Genomic DNA, 18367 nt, shown 5'->3' with positions numbered 1-18367 from the left:
TTATTCTTCTTCTTATTTTCTATTTAAACAATAATAAACAAAACATAATAAGAAAGATAAATAAGAATAACACAACATAAAATAAATAATAATAATAAAATATACAACAAACATGAATAAACAAGAAATGACAAATGATAAAAGAAGAACTAAATAAAATAACAACAAGAATAATGAAAATAGAATGAAAATAAAATAAATAGAATAAATTGAGTGATGTTTAGAAAAGAGAAATTGACAAAAAGAAGAAATGAATGATGATTATAAAAGATAAAAATAAAATAATAAATATAAAATCAAAACTAAAATAACATAATAATATAATAACAATATCATTGATTTTATCTTATTTTATTCTTATTTTATTTATCTTCTTTCATTATTTTTATTCTTCTATTTTATTAAATGAAAATGAAATGAGAAATGAATAATGAAAATCAGAAACAACACACAAATATTAATACAAAATCAAATAATGAAATATCAAATAATAATTGATTATGATGAATTAATTTAATAAGAAATATAATAAATAATAATAGAAAGAATGAAATAAGATAATATGAAATAATAATAAGAAAAGAAAAAGATATAAATGATGATATTAATAATAAATGAAATTATACATAACAATATAATAATAATGAAATAATCATTCATAAAATAAGAAATAAATGATAATTCAATGAGAATAATTAAAATGATGAAAAATAAAAATAAATTAATTCAATTTAAATAAAAAATGATGAATAGAAAATCAACATTCTCATAAATGAAAAACTAAATAATAAAAGAAGAATAAAAAATATTAAAGTATAAAGAAATGATTATTCTCATTTGAATAAAGAATAATAGAAAATAAATAATATCACTTATTTATCTTATTTTTATTATTTCTTTGTTGTTATTATATTTAATATTACTTTGTTTTATCAACACCATTTCAATCAAATTAATTTAATAAAGATAATAAATGATAAACAAAAAATACGATAATAAAAATAAGAATAAGAAAGAAAAGAGAAAAGAAAAGAAATAATTATTATAAATACACAATAAATAAAAGAATGAATAAAAATCAAATTAAATGATAAAATTACATTAAATAACATAATAGAAGAAATAATAAATATTTTAATTGTTAAAATATTTAATATGATAAAATAATCAATATTGTAAATATTTGTTTTTGTTTGTTAAAGATGAAATAAAAAATTATTTTAATCAAATTTTCATTCTTTCATCTTAATTATTTAACATCATTATCATCATTCATTCTATTTAATAATCCATGAATAAAAATATAATCATTGTGACTGAATAAAAAATAATTGTTTAATGGGAAATAAACAATTATAATAATAAGTATATTTCAAAAGTAGTGTAAAATTATTTATTCATTTTTTTAATTCAATCATAACATTACAAATTTATTTTTGTTTTAATGATGTTTGTATTTCAAACTAATAAACAAAAACAAACTGTTATGTTAAATTATCGACACATTTTCTTCATTTATTTTTATATATTTTCTATTTCATTTTATTTCAAAAATATATTTTTAATGTAAAATTAAATAAAAACAATAATAATGTTTATGTAACATTCGATAAAATATTTTGTTGTTTTTCATTTAAATAAAATATAAGGTGATGAATATTTAAAAAATGTAGAATTGTAATTATTTATTTCAAATGAAAATGAAATGTTTTTTAATAATAAATAACTTCAATTCTTCAAATTGATAAATAATTGTTATGTTTACTTACTTTTAAACAACTAACAACTAAATACAATTAATGAATATTAAACAAATTAAATTATTTATCAATTGAAATACAACTGATTGAAAAGTATATTTTGTAAATTCAAAATGAAGAAGAATGTTTTGAAAGAAAATAAGAACGCAAAATCAAAAACTAAAGAAACAAAATGTTCATAATGAGAAAGTGATGAATGATATATTTATTATTGATACGTATGTGTTACAAGACATAGAAGAATGAAAGAATATATATGAATAAATAGTTGATTATATATAAAAATATATAAAAGAACTTTAAATAATTAATATTGTTTTGAATTTTAATCAAGGCTTTTATAAAATAATAAAACATTGAATAAAACAAGACAGAATATTTTTCCAATATTAAATATTTGGAGACATGTTTGTATTGGATGTATTAAATGTTAATGTTATATTTATAAAGAAGTTCATGAAGAAAAGAATAAAACAAAAGTAGACAAATAACACAAAAATTAATGGAAATTTTTAATGGAATAACTGGAAAATAATAAATTTCCAATGTAATTTAATGAGTCAAAAAGTTCATCTTGTTATGATAACACATAATCCGAAAATGGAATTGTAAGAGTGATGACAATGACAATATTATTAACATCAATTAATGTAGAATAAATGAAAAAGAGACGCTCTTTATCATAATATTACTGAAGAAAAAGATAAAAAAGACAGAAACATTAAACAAGAAAAGAATAACCAAATAAATAAAAATAAAGAAATTACAAAGAATTAAAAGAATAAATACATAGAAATCAACTATTGTGATTTGGAAATTGAAAGAAGTGAAAGAAATAAAAAGAACACAAAATTACCAAAATGTTTGTGTTTGTAAAAGAAGGTATTAAATTTGTTGACTAAGAATAACTAGAACATAACGTATTAGAAATATTCATCGTAGATAATAAATAATTAAAAAGTTAATAAATATGCATAATTATTGAACAACATCAGAAAGATGATATGATTTTATTTCTACAATACAATTTAATGAAGTAATTAAAAAACTTAAAGAAAGTAAATGAATTTTTATTTAAATTTATTTTGAATAAATTAATATAAAATATGATAATTTATATTTTAAATAAACAATAATTTAAATAGAGTGAATAATAAATAAGATAATTAATGTAATAAATATGAAACTTAAATAATGTATTACTCATTGAAACATTAATTATTTATCATCATTTTTATTTCATTTTATTTAAAATGAATTATTCTCATTATTATTCATTTCATTAATTTATTAATATTAATTATCAATTAATTTGAAAATATACAAAAGAATCATTCTTTCATAACTATTCATTTTCATTATTTGTTTATTATTCATTATTATACCAAAAGTGAAACATATGAGACACCACAAAAATATAGAAAAACAAATAATCAAAGAAGAAGAAATTTACATCAACCAAGAAATATAAATGATAGAAGAATGAGTGAAAATAGGTATTATCTGTATTGACAGAGATACATGAATAATCACACTAATCATTACAATAATAATTATAACAATAACTATCACAACACAGATGATACAAATCATTTCACTCATCACTTCAATCATAATCACCGTCATAAACACTTTAATAATAATTTCAATAGAAATAAACAATACTATCATAATAGAAATAAATGTCATAATAACACACAAAGAAGGTATAAACAATATCAAAATAAGAAACAAAATAGAAATCAAAGAAAATGATTGAAATACAAAACCAAGAATATTGGAAAAACTCTTTGAAGAAGAAATTAAAATATTTACACCACAAGAAATAGGAGAAATTAAAAATACCAAGATTAAAGAATATACATCATCAACAATATGGAGAAGATGGTATTTTCTTGCACAAGAAAAAACAAAAACAATTAGAAAGGAAGAAGAAACTATTAGTATGACGATGGAAGAAGACAATAATCAGTACAACCCAATTGAGATTAATGATAATAGAATATACAATAACTATGTAATGAGTATTGAAAGTGAAGAAGACGATGATAAAGAGTTTACTAAAGGAGAGAAGCAGATTGATGAAGAGAAGAAAACAGTAAAAAAGGAAAAAAGAGCAGAAGAAATAGAGAAAAAAGTGGAGGAGGATATGAAAGAGAAAGAAGAAATGAAATACAAATAACAGAATAAACCATTAAAAACTAACAAAAGATATTATGACATTAAAGAAGAAGCATGAATAGGAGATAATCACAAAACACTGGTGTGATAAAAAAAATATTTGAATTCCATGCTGAATCTGAGAGGAAAATGTTTGAAGTAAACAATTTAACACAGCAACTACTCTTCCTGAAAGATAAATTATCTAAATTAGAAAATGAAAATACACAAGAAGAAAAGAAGAAAGATGAGGTAACTTACAATATAACAGACTCATCTGAAACACAAATTCTAAATGACATCTCCCCCAATGTGGTAGTAGCTGATGAGATATCATCAAGTGAAGATGATATTCCAAAAAAGAAAGTTAATGCAGAAATCCATTGAAGAAATTGATATTCAGCATAAGAAGATCACTACATTTGAATTAGACAATTTAAAAAAAAAATAATTGAAATAAACAGACAGAGAAGAAGAAATTTTAACACTTTATAAATGTTTTGCTTTGAAATTATTTGAAAGAAAATTAAGAGATCAACTTAAAGAAGAAATAATGGAAAGATTAATACAAGAAATTGAAATTAAAGTAAATGATATTAATGAATATAAAGAAATAATAAAGAAGACATTTAAAATAAAGAATGAAATTAAAAGAGAATCAATAGAATAATGGAGGAAGAAATAATAAAACATCAATGGAAAGATAATGAATTAAAAGAAATAATATCTAAAATGAACAAGAAAGAGAAGAAATAGAAGAAGAGGAGGTAATGAAATAATTAAAGAATAAATGAAAGAGTAAGATGATGTACAATTTATTAATTATTATTACAATAAAAAGAAAATACATCAAATAATTAATATTATTAATAAAAAATGAAATAATAATCAATACATTAGACGATTATTATCACTATATTAAATCTGTATCTTCCACTATTAACATCATTAATAAAAATAAACAAGAAAGAAGTTGAAAGAGAAGTATAGAAAGAATATTACAATCAAAAATATGTAGATTGAGAGATTTACTCCATAATAAACAATATATGAAATTGAAAATAATATTACATATTAAGAAATATGATATATACCATATTAAAATAAAAACAATTGAACAAATAAACTATTATAAATACCTCCGAAAGATGAAAAGAATAGAAATAGAAGCAAGAAAGAATAATTTGAAAAGAATAAGATTGAAATATAAAATGATGAAATACGGGAAAAGGCAATACATAAATAAGCCTAAAGAAGATGAATATCCAGATAATATCTCCACTATTAATTTCTGGAAAGGAATCTATGAAACTAATACTATTATAGATTTTATCTAAATATTAATTTATATGAAATATTAAATGAAAATAGAATTAATAATAGAATGTCAATAATCACTCCCAATGAACTAGACTGTGATATTAAATTCATTAATAATTTGAAAGTAAATTGAAAATGATAAAATACAATGATTCTTGATTAAATAATTAGAACAACCAATGAAATATTTATTAAAATTACTTAATGAATGGTTAAATAATCCTAATGAAATACTTCTCCATTTTATTCAAGGAAGGATAATATTAATATATATATATATGAAAGATGATAATTTAGACAATCAAAATTACAGACAAATAATTTGTTTAAATTGTCTGTTAAAAGTATATACATCAATATTAAAGATGAAAATAGAAAATCAATTGATGTTAAATCAAATTGAAAAACAATTATCATTAAATCAAATTTGATGTAAAAAATATACATATCATCAAAAGAAGGATTATTATACAATACTATAATCCAACAATTATTATTAAAGAATAAATTGAAGTGGTAGAAACATATTATGACGTCTCCAAAGCATATGATAGTATTAACCACCAATGGATTAAACAATGTTTAATTTATTTTAATATCCCACTAGTAGTAATTAATAGTATATTATATATATTAAATAATACATATCTTAATTTATATTATAATCAAGAAAGTGTGGGTATGATTAATGTAGAAAGAGGAATAATACAAGGTGACAGCCTATCTCCACTCTTATTTGTATTATCTATTGATATATTATCTAAACAATTAGATAAACAAATAAGCAAATTAAATATTAAAATGAATGGAGAAGAAAAACAAGTCCAGTTAAACCACATATTGTATATGGATGATTTAAAGATAATAACTAATAGCCTCGATGAAATGGAAAAAGCCAACAAATTAACTAAAGAAATATTTAATTGAATATGATTAAAAATTAATGTAGAAAAGAGTGTGATAATGACTAATATTAATAGTCAAATAAATGGTGAACTAGATGAACTACCAAGAGTAACTAATGATAACCCTTATAAATACCTTGGTATTGAAATAGGAGATAAAATAAATATTAATAAATACTGTACAAGAATATTAAATGATGTATCTTCTATTTTATCATCATTAAATACTCTGAAATATAGCAACCTCAATACAATAAGAAAGATTAATAATGATATAATCTCCAAATTAAGATATGGATTTAGTATTGTCCCATTGAAACTAGGAGAATTGGAGAATATAGATAAACAAATAAGAAAATCATTGATACAACTCCAATTATACAGTAGAAATATCCCAAAAAGTAGATTATATGTTAAAATAAATGAATTTGGAATAGGATTAATGTCAGCAAGAGATGAATGTGGTAAAGAATTAATAAGAATATATTTAAAATATAATTGGAGATCAAGCACATGAATATGAGAAATGATAGAAGCAATAAAAGAAAATCCAAATTGAATAATTAAAAGAATGAAGAAAGTATTTGGTAAGAATATTAATTTTAATGAATTAATGGAGATAATAGAAATAAATGAAAGAAAACACAATGTAAAGGAAGTAATTGAATGGGTAAATAATGAATTAAATGAAAGATATTTAAATGAATGGAAAGAAAAGAAATGTGGTGAATATATAAGATGTGCAAATGGCACTTTTAATGATAAGAAATTAACAGTAGCCACATGGAAGTCATTAAATATAAAAAGAAATGCATTCCTCCAAATAGTAAAGATGCAAGAAGGAGTAAGTATGACAGGAAGTATTAAATCTAAAATACTACAAAATGATGCTTTAAAATATTGTAAACATTGTCCTAACACAATTGCATCTATTAATCATATACTGTCAGGATGTAATGAAAAAGAATCAAATATCAAAATATGATTATGTTTGTAAACAAATATTTAAACGTTTATTAATTACACAATTTAATGAGTTTGATGCTATTAATTTTAATAATCATCCAAAATGTATTAATAATGATGAAATGATAATAACTTACAATATTGATTTATTGGTTAGTGACAATTCTTTCCATGCTAGAAGACCAGATATATATTATCAAAATATGAAAGAAAAGAAAGGATATATTATAGATGTTGCTATATGTCAAGATATGAATATAGAATTAAATTATATTCACAAAATAAATAAATACAAAGAATTACAAGAGAAATTAAGAAATAATAGAGAAATAATATATGTTGAAATAATATCTGTTATATTATCAATAAATGGTTTAATTCACAAAGAGTCTATAAGAAGATTAAAATCATTAAAATTAAAATTAGAATTTCCCCTAAATCATACAAACAATAATTATAAACAATATGAGAGACTTAATGTTTTACACATTCAATTCTGGCAGCACATTAGAATTCGAATCAAAGAATATGAGCATGTAAGAAATGAACTCTAATACACCAATAGAGTATATTGAAGAAACTGAAATAAACACTTCTCAATATGAAGAAAATCCAATTATGGATATATCTAATGATTGACCTTTTTTATTCTCTACCTTAATTTTAAGGAATTTCATTTTTCTTATTTTATGAATGGGAGAAGGAAATATTTTATTACTACTATATTATTTTGACTAATCTTCTTTTTAGTCTTATCTACACTTCAGTATATTCTTATATTGCATCCATGTAATATTCTACTGTATTCTCTTGCTGCACCATTTACAGCATTCCATAAAACATTCATAATTCAAAGCCACTGTCATAACCAGATAATAACTGTGAGAGTCGAAGTTTGAATTTGTACTAATGTTTACGTGTGGTGTTTCAGACGTGCCACCTTCAATCTTTATTTGTGTATTAAAAAAATAAAGTTGTAAAATAATTTGCATCCATAAAATATTCAAATAAAAATATGATAAATACACAATCTGTAAATATTTATGTTTATCTTTTATAATCAATTCTATTCATTTGGTATTAAATATTAATGAAATAAATGATTTGATGAACTATATTTAATTATTTATAGTCTTTTTATATATTTGTATATATTTATATCTTTTTATATTTATTTCTCTGATTATATATATTTATATCATTATATTCTTCTTATTATCTATATACTATTATATTATTCTTATTTTATTATTTTTATGTTTATATTATTTAGATTTTCTTATTGTTATTCTTTTCTATTTAGATGTATTTGTTTATTCATCTTTATCATTTTTATATTCTTATCATTTATATGTACTTTCGATTTATATTTATTCTCTTTTGATTTATATTATTTTTATATTTTATACTTTCAATTTATTATTATATCATTTATTATCATTTCTATATTTCTTTATCATTTATTCTTATTATTCTTTTGTTTTTTCTTTATTCTATATCATATATTCATATCATTTTCATTTATATTTTATCACTTATTATATGTTATAATAACATAACACATATGTTTGAATATATAATAAACATCATGTTGAAATTATACACATAAATAATAAACATAAAAAAGAGTAAAATATTTTTCATCAATAAAACAATATTAATCATTTTACATCATTATATTAGACACTTTTTTATTGAATATTTCTAATTTTTACAATAAAAATACACTTTTTATTTCCTCTTTCTTTTCTTCTCTTATTATTTCTTTTGTTTTATTACTCTTTATCCTCTTCTACTTTATTTTTATTCTTTTTATATTATTTGTTTTTCGTTGTTTTTCTATTTCTTTCTTCTATTATTTATCACTTTTATATTCATTTATTCTTTTTATTTCTTTTTTATTAATTCTTGAGTATTGTATATTTCTTTATTATTTCATTTGTGTATTATCAAAATATATGTTTTATTGATTTTATGTTGAATAAAATATTGAATAAATCAATATTTTCATTCTTAATTATTCATTCTTTATTCTGAAATGTTGTGTATATTTATTATATTAAATGAATATGATGAATGAATATCAATATTATTGTTTATTTGATTTTAAAAAATAATAAATGAATATGAAATAATAAATGAAATAAAATAATGAAGACAATGAAATGATAATGAAATAGAATAATCTAATATTGAACAAATCAAATAAAGAATATATTGAATATATCATTATTGTTACTTTATTATTATTTGTTATTTCAATTATTAAATATTAATAAATTATTATTCATGAATATTTAATTGATTGATATTTTACATTTTCATTTTCATTTTATTTAATAAATGAAATATAAATAATAAATGAATGAATAATAATTTAATATATGAAATAATAAAAAGAAAAGAAAGATAAATAATAAAGAAATATGATGTATTTAATATATAATATAATTTATTATCAAATATAATAATATCAAATGATGATTTATTTTTATTTCAAAATATTTTGCATCAATAAAATATGTTGCTAAATATTTTGCATCATTAAATTTTGCATCATTAAATTTTGCGCTTTTTTTATTTGTTTCAATAAAATTTGCATCCTTTATTTTTTTCATTCTTTTCTTTATTTATCATCTCTTTTGTTTTATTACACTTTATCTTCTTTCTTTTTATATTCTCTCCTTTCTACTTTTATTCTTTCTTCATCATATTCTACTTCTTATTTTCTTTTTATTCTTTTATATCATTCATTCTCTTCTTTTTCAATTATTTGCTTTTTTTCGTTGCCTCATTAATTTAGATAGACATGGTTACAAAATGAGAAATAAACATTATTATTTGATTTATAGTTATTGTTAATTCATTGTGTATAATCTGATTTTTTTTACATTAGTAAATTATTAATTAATAGTTATTTCATTTATTTTATATTTCATGTTATTTATGGGATACCCTTTTCCAATGCAGGAAATACAACAAAATTTAATGCCATAGATATTGTGTAAAATCTTTGGGTATTGTAAAGAAAAGCAAACAATACATAAAAATTCAATGTCATACAATAAAAAAAAGAAATGTTAATAGCATAACAATTATAACAATAATAATGGTAAACGATGTCCCAAGGAAAAATGGATTAGAATATGAAAAATACAAACAAAAAAAAAACGAAAAATAATGTAAATACAATAATAATAATTATACAAATAACAAATATAAGTGGTTAACAATAAATGTTATTCAAAGAAGAATAACAAGTGACTGGAATGAAGGAGAGTATGAAGAAATTCTCAAGAAGTAAGAGAGTAAAAGAAAAAGGTGGTATAATATTCTTCAAGAAATATATTCAACCACTAAGAAAATGATGATTAAAAAAACTAAAGAAGAAATTAAAGAAAAAAACAAAAGATTGAGAAGACAAGATATTCAAAAGAATAATAACATAATAAAGTGGTGTTCAGAGTGTTATATAAATATTGGTTTTTTAGAAAAACTAAGAATAAAGACAAAATAAAACAAATATGAGAAAAACACTGTATAAAGAATACTAAAGAAAATATGGTATTGACACGTACAGGAATTAATAATTAGTTGTAGTATTATTATTTAAAGTATCTTGATGGAATACTTTTTTCTAAAGAGTCTTTCCAATTGTTTGATTGTTTAAAACGACACAACGTTTCAAATACATGATTTGTTGCCATGACTATATTTTTCATTGAAGAAATATTTTCTTCAATTGGAAGTTTGAGAGTTGGTAAATGAAGTGATTCTGCTTTTTGTTGTGAAACTCCTTTATGTTGTTTATGGTCAACTAACCCACCAATGATAAAAATATCATTGTCATTAATATTGTTTAATGACTCTGAACTTTCAGCAGTTAGATATACTGGGAGATGTAAGGTATTAATAAGCTGGTTAATTGTCTTATCAGTGAAAGTGATTAGTTTCCATTGGGGTGTGTTAGGATGTTTATCAATATATTTTTTAAGAGACGGCCCAACACCACAAATGGTAAGTTCAAATGGATGTTCTTGTTTGTGATTAAATGAATAGATCATCTCAATTTCTTTAAACAAAGATTTGATGTCTTTTTCTTCCATAAGTTCTTCATAGTCACAATCAATAAATACCTTTCCAGTACAAACTATATCTTTAATATCTCTCTTTTTCTTTCTATAGGGAATTTTAATATTTTCTTCTGGATGTTCTAATGCCTCTTTTTTAATTATTTTGATTCTTTCCTTTTTCTCTTTTCGTTTTAATTGTCTTCTTTCATTTTGACGTTCTTTCTTTTCTTCTAAATACTTAATTTTTTTAAGCTTTTTTTCTTCTTTTTTCTGAGACTTATGTTGTTTGATATACTCATCATCAATCAAATCATAACCTTCATTTGTTTCTTTCGTTGACTTTTCCATTATTTCTTCTTAGTTTTTTTCTTATTTGATAATATTAAACTATAAAATTATTATAATTAAACTATTTCTTATTCTAAAAAAAATATGATTTATTATTTGGTTAAATATTTAACGAATTGTTCTTTAGTCAATGAAGTTCCTTCAGCTACTTCTTTAAGCAATTTTATATTCTTTACAAGACCAAGTTTTAATGCGTTTACCATCATAGTCAATTCTTCTCCTTCAATAGAACCACTATTGTCTTCATCAACTAGTCTAAAGAATAATTCATAACATTGATTTTTATCTAAACAGTGCGATTTACCACAAAGGTCATTTAATAAAGAGACTAATCTACCAAACATGTTTAAATCAGTTTTAGTAAATTTATCATCAGTAGCAATTAATGTGAATATAATTTCATCTGACTTTTTCACACCAATTCCATCAGGAAATCTAAATTTCAAATAGTTTGAGAATTCTTGTTTTGTCATAAAGTCCTTCTTACCTTTAATCCATTTATTAAACAACGTTTCATAATGAGAAGAATAATGAAGGTTCATATATTCAGGTTTTACAACATAGGTAATAAATTCATATTCACTAAGTGTAGTTCCTTTACCTTTACTATCACAATAATTAATAAGTTTTTGAAATATAGCATCGTACTGATTTAATATTTTGAAGTCGTATGACTTTAACTTCCTTAGTGCGTAAACCAAATCATCACGTTCAACATAACCTTGACATTTTCTATCAGTTCCTCTTGACAATTTTATAAAAACAGCAATAATAATATCAACTTGTATTTTAAAGAAATCCTTTTGAGTATGAATACTATAACAATAAAACAAATGTAGAAATTCTTCATACGATAAAAGTCCATCATTATCAACATCACATAACATACATAAGAAAATACATAATTCTTTATCAGCATCTTCTTCAATACTTAGAAGATTATAAATATATTTGTTCAATACATCAAATGATATCTTACCTGTTCGGTTAGTGTCTAATGAGTAAAAAGCAAATCTGGTTCCAAATGAAGATTTTAATACAGACATCTTTTACTTAAATTTTTTAGATCTTCTTATTTTATTTTGACTTGCTTTTGTATCAAAAATTTCCCGATACTTTACTATTGATGTTAAAATAATGACGAATTAAACAACTAATTTTATTAATTTTTCATAAATTTTTAGTTTTATATAATTTTATTGAATTTATTTAAATTCTATTTTATAATAAAGAATAATGGTATGAATAATTTCGCACAACAAATTATGAAGATGACTAGAATAACTCTCTTTTTATTTATTTTATAAACAAAAATTTGTTTTATTGTATTTACAATTTTAATAATAGTTGTTTCAGTTAATTTAAATTACAAATTATTTAATTCATTAGTACTAACATTTTAAATTTTTTTAACAGAATTTTAATTTAAGTTTTTATCTTTTCTTATATTTAAATGGTTCTATTAAAAAAAATAAGTTATTATAGTTTCAGTCTAGACTAATCAAATACAAATGTAAAAGTATAAATCTTTACTTTAAGACGATACAATAAGGTATAAATTTATAAATAAATAATTTAATATTTTATAAATATATTATAATAATATAGATTTCTATTTTTATAAAGAATATAAATTTTAATTTTTCTTTTATTATTTTTTAGTTGAATGTATTATTATCTTCAATAATAATAAAAAAATAAATTTTTGTTCGACTTTCTATAAAAAAATATACTAATAAATATTTTTAGAAATAATTTAAAGATCCAATGACGTTTAATTAAAAATTAAGGAATAATAGTATTAGTTTAATAAGAAATAGTTTTAATTATTAATAAAAAAATTATTATAAAAAAATCTAATTTTTATTTAAAGGAGAATTCATCTGATTTGTAAAATAGTTTTTTAAATCTTTTTTGTTTGAATTAAGTTTTGAAGAAAAACTTAAAGAAAAGGAAAGAATAAAAGATAAAATAAAATGGAAATATCAAAAAAGATAGTTTAGTAGTTTATATAATTAAAATTCATCATATTTATTGTAGATTATCTGACGAAACAATACAAAGATAAGAAATTTTAATAAAAAGAAATGTAAATAATTTTATGAAAACAACCATGAGTTTGTTTGAAGAAAATACCTTAAGAACAATACTCAAAAGAAAAAATGAATAAACTAGAAAAATAAGAAAAAACATTAAACATTTCATATAATAACAAAATATTGAAATAGAAAGTTTTAATATTTAAGAAGAATTGGCTAATCACTTCGAAATGATAAAATCTAATCTTATTATTATTTGAGAACCAATAAACGATAAAACATTATGTGAAAACTCAGTTGACAGATTCAAATGAATATTTTATTCAATAAAAAAACTATAAACTTATCATTTTATTTTTTCTTGTTTAAGTGAGTAAGTTATCTTGTAAGACATAAAATTAAGGCGTTGGTTATTAGGATGTTTTATAAATTTTGTTGAAAGAAGGAGTGAAGGGATTATTCTATGAATACAAACAGTTAAAGTTTAGTGATGGCTCCTAAAAAGGTTGTTTATTTCAAGTGAATAATGAAAAGACATACAGTAATAAAGTTCATACTTAGAAATACAAAATTTATCTAAAAGATAAAAGTTATAAAAGAGAGTTAAGTCTCAAAGAAATGTTGAAAGGGGATAAACAACGATTGTTTAAAAAATGTGAAAGTAATTTATTGTTCAAGAGGAGAATTAAGCATTAATTTTAATTTTCAACAATAATTTCAAAGCATAATTATTACTTAATTAAATTTTAGTTAATATAATTATAAATATGATAAAACAATACAAATATCTTTTAATTCTAACAACACAATAAAATATTTAAATACGACTTATTTAATTTTTGAAACATAATATTAAAATGAAATTCAATTCAAACAATACTTATAATAATAAAATGAAAACAAAAAAAAAATGAAAGAATTATCTGCTATTATTACTTCTCGGAATGAATTGGAAACAAACTCCAATAATGATACCAATAATACCTAACACTAAAACAACTAATAAAATAATAACAATAGACTTTCTTTTCCAATACTTACATCGTTGAAGATTTCTAACATCAACAGCTGATGCACTTAAATCAGAAGAAGCCTGTTTCATTGTATCAGCTTGTTTTTCAAGGTCAGCTACTTTTTTACCACGTTCACCAATCTTTCTTACTGAAACTTCAGTTGTTGTATAAAAATTTTTAGTTTTCTTTCTTAAAATACGAGTTTCATCAGTTTCATCGTTATTTGCTTTCATAATAAAATCGAGTAATTTAGGTCTAAAGCTATCAAATTCTTCAATACTAACAAATGAATGTGAATTTAAACCGTCTATTGTTTTTTTAAAAGTAGAATAAAAGAATGAATAAATATTTTTCATTGTAGCAAATGCTAATTTAGGTGCTATAAGATTAATTATTAATTATTCATTAATACTTTAATAAAGTAACAAACGAAATCTAATATCACACACTAAAATAACTGCAATAAGTCCATTTTGTAATACATAAATTGTCCTTCTATCATATTAAGAATTTAAATTTATTTTATTATTATTATTTATTTTTAATAGAATTAATAAAACAAACGTTTGTCCTTCAAACGATTTAACTTGTTCTTTTTCTTCGTTTCTTTTGAGTTGTCCAATTATTTTTTCTACAGCACTCTTTTGTTTATTTAAATCTTGACCTTCAATAACAGTCTCACAAACATGTTGATATTTAATAATAATTCCTCCATACAATATGTTATCATCATATTCTAATTCGTTATACTTCTTTTGAATTAATGCAATTTTCTCTTCTGCCATATTGTTATCCTCCTTTTTCTTTATGAGTTCTTTTTTAAGTTTCTTTTTTTTTACTTTAAAAATGTTTTATATAATGATAATAAAAAATTGTTTTAATTTTCCCATATAACTATCTTATTGGCATGTCCAGAAACAATTTGTGATTGAACTGGATTCCATGAAACTGCATAACACCCAGCCTTAGTTGGTTGAGTTAGCTTTGGCTTTAGTACTGTTTCTAACTTCTTTGATTGAGTATCCCAACAGAAAACTTCTCCATTTGAAGAACCTGCAATAATATACTTTCCATCAGGAGAGCAACACATTCTAGATGAGCTTGTTACTGTAAAGTCTGGATGAGAAAATGATGAAATAACTTTTCTTTCTACACCATCAACGTATTGGATAATATTGTCTTTACCAATACTGACAAAATATCTCCCATCTAATACATTGATAATATCACTTACAGAACTTGTATGAATATTTTTATTAATATCAATACATTCTTTACTTCTAATATCCCAGAATCTTATGGTATTATCACAATGTCCAGTTAATACTAAATTACCCATTCCACCCATCATCATACAATTACAACTAGAAAAACATACTGTAGTTTTAAGACAATAACCTTTATTAACGTCCCATGTCTTTAATGTTCTATCATGACTACCAGTCATAATTTTATCAGTATCAAAAAATTCTCCACAAGTTACTTTACCACTATGTCCAGTTAAACTGTGTCTTAGTCTTGAGTTAGCTAAATACCATACTTTAGCAGTAGAATCATTACTTGTAGCAAGTAACATATCTCCCATTGGACTAAAAGATAAATGTGTAAAACTTTGTAATACACCTCCAACTGATGATTTAATTTTACCAGTTGCAACATCCCATAACTTTACTGTTTTATCTGCTGAGGCAGATGCAAGCACAGTACCATTTGAATTATATCTAAAACATAAGATATCACTAGAATGACCTGTGATTTGTCTTTTACATTCTGTAGGTAACTTGCTAGCACTTACATTCATTCCATTTACTTGAAAAGAAGAAGTGGTAGCATTTGATGATAAATAAGATTGAGTTGGTGGATTATTTCCTTGTGGTTGTTGAGTAATAGAGGGGTTTGTTTGAATTTTAGAATATAATTCTTTTGTTACTCTTAGTTCTTGTTCCAATTTAGCATATTCATCCATAATTCGATGATTTTCAATATTTAATCGTTTTAAATCATCTTCAAGTCTAATTCTATTAATTTGATGAGCAGAACTTTCTTGACGAATAACATTAATCATTTCAATTTTACTTTGGATATCTTTCAATACTTCATCATTCTTAGTTTGAAGTACACTAACTTCTTCTTGTTTTAATTTAACCATATTTTTTGTTTGTTCTAACTCTTGTTCAACAGCAATTTTTTCTTGTTCAACATTACTAAGTTTAACTGAAATTTTATGATAATCCTTAACAATATCAATATTTTCTTGTTTAAGTTTATCAATTTCACCACTTAATTCAGCTGTTTCATTAGCTTCTCCACCACAGCCACAACATTTAGTAACAAGTTTAAATGGTTCTTTTTCAATTTTATCTCTTTTTTCAAGTTTTGAGTAAAGAAGCATATGAATTTTGTTAATATCTATTTTTCCTTCTTCCATCTTGGTTTAAGATATTTTAAGTTTAAGTTCCAATTTAGAGTAAATGAATTGTGATATAATAAATAGTTTAATAAAAAATTATGGTATTTCTCCAAAATATATTTTTTTTTATATTATTGTTTTTATTGTGAGAAATGTTAGTTTATCTAGTTTTTGTCCATATTATGTGCTATTCTAAAGTACTCTTCTTTATTGGGTTTTATTGTATACTTTCTAACTCAATAACTTGTACGATTAAAACTGGTTTAAATGAAGGAGAATATTCATTTAATCAACCAGAAATATGGACAACAATGGAATTAACCAATGGTTGTCCTTGTAATACTAACCCAACATTTGGGTCAGAATGTATTATTGTTATAAGTAATATATCTCAACCGATTATTTTAAATGAATTATCAGGTCAAATAGGAATTCTTAAAATATCAAATAATACGAACACAACATTAATATATACACATACAGATATATATAATATGGTAGTTGGCAACATTACTTTATTACCTACAAATGGTTCATCATCTCTTTATATTTCAAATTTAGTTGCAAAAGAAAAAACAAACCAACTTATAGTAGAAGGGAATTATTTTATTTATTCATTAGAAACAAGTCCTAAAACAGAAAATAATATCATTAGATTAGACTCTGGGTGTATTCATGACATTAGTATTTATAATTCATTAATTGAAATTAGAAAAGGTCCTCTCTATGTATCACATGACCTTACAAATAAACTGATTGAAGAGGAAGAAAGAAAAGAAGAATTACCATCACGAATAGAAAATAGTACAATATTCCTTCATTCAAATCAAATTATTTGTAAATCAAGTAATGTTATTGATTTAGAATTAAATAATGTGAAATTAGAATTTGAATTAAATTCTAATCCTAAAATTTTATCTACTCATTCAGTTGAAATACTTAATCAATTATCACTTCAAGCAAATTATAATGGAAATATTTGTGTAGACAAAGTTATTCCAATTGCAATATCAAGTGTTGGATCAATTTTATTTGATAGAAATGAAGTAAGTTTACATATGAGAAGTGAGACATATAATAGATTACAATCGTCACTTAATACAATTGAAATTTGGTTATATTCAACAGATTGTCCAACTAACCTACTCGATCCAAGAACGGTAAGTATTATTTTTACATGCTTATTAGTCATTTCATTTGTTGTTGCACTATTATTAATTATAACTTATTTCACTTTTGTTGTAATATCAGGTAAAGTAGGAAAAAAATATATTGAATTATTAACAATTGAAGCACTTGGAGAACAAGAAGATACATCATCTTCTGAAATGTAAAAAAGTAATTCCTGATACCTTAGAAATAATTAAATTATT

The 18367-nt window shown here is 21.7% G+C and overlaps 5 protein-coding genes across 5 annotated transcripts, besides 3 other annotated features; 1 reads left to right on the top strand and 4 right to left on the bottom strand.

Annotated features, from left to right (window-relative positions):
• Positions 1–3161: 3161 nt before the first annotated feature.
• Positions 3162–7765: a repeat region.
• Positions 7751–8054: a repeat region.
• Positions 8055–10064: 2010 nt separating this feature from the next.
• Positions 10065–10544: a repeat region.
• Positions 10545–10716: 172 nt separating this feature from the next.
• Positions 10717–11532, bottom strand: EHI_168400 (tRNA (guanine-N(1)-)-methyltransferase TRM10; the record flags this gene model as incomplete). The annotated part of the gene is made up of 1 exon (XM_645828.1): positions 10717–11532. One exon carries the CDS (start codon positions 11530–11532, stop codon positions 10717–10719), a length of 816 nt encoding a protein of 271 aa, XP_650920.1.
• Positions 11533–11624: 92 nt separating this feature from the next.
• Positions 11625–12578, bottom strand: EHI_168390 (EF-hand calcium-binding domain containing protein; the record flags this gene model as incomplete). The annotated part of the gene is made up of 1 exon (XM_645829.1): positions 11625–12578. One exon carries the CDS (start codon positions 12576–12578, stop codon positions 11625–11627), a length of 954 nt encoding a protein of 317 aa, XP_650921.1.
• A 1912-nt stretch (positions 12579–14490) lies between these two features.
• EHI_168380 (uncharacterized protein) lies at positions 14491–15369 on the bottom strand (the record flags this gene model as incomplete). The annotated part of the gene is made up of 3 exons (XM_645830.1): positions 14491–14963; positions 15015–15079; positions 15149–15369. The coding sequence occupies 3 exons, from the start codon at positions 15367–15369 to the stop codon at positions 14491–14493; spliced, it is 759 nt and encodes a 252-aa protein (XP_650922.1).
• A 92-nt stretch (positions 15370–15461) lies between these two features.
• Positions 15462–17012, bottom strand: EHI_168370 (WD domain containing protein; the record flags this gene model as incomplete). The annotated part of the gene is made up of 1 exon (XM_645831.1): positions 15462–17012. One exon carries the CDS (start codon positions 17010–17012, stop codon positions 15462–15464), a length of 1551 nt encoding a protein of 516 aa, XP_650923.1.
• Positions 17013–17146: 134 nt separating this feature from the next.
• EHI_168360 (uncharacterized protein) lies at positions 17147–18328 on the top strand (the record flags this gene model as incomplete). The annotated part of the gene is made up of 1 exon (XM_645832.2): positions 17147–18328. One exon carries the CDS (start codon positions 17147–17149, stop codon positions 18326–18328), a length of 1182 nt encoding a protein of 393 aa, XP_650924.2.
• Positions 18329–18367: the final 39 nt, after the last annotated feature.

This window comes from Entamoeba histolytica, genomic scaffold (genome assembly GCF_000208925.1).
Source record: "Entamoeba histolytica HM-1:IMSS scf_1104750518839 genomic scaffold, whole genome shotgun sequence".
NCBI classification, from domain to species: domain Eukaryota; phylum Evosea; order Mastigamoebida; family Endamoebidae; genus Entamoeba; species Entamoeba histolytica.
This window is presented reverse-complemented; position numbering and strand designations above follow the sequence as displayed.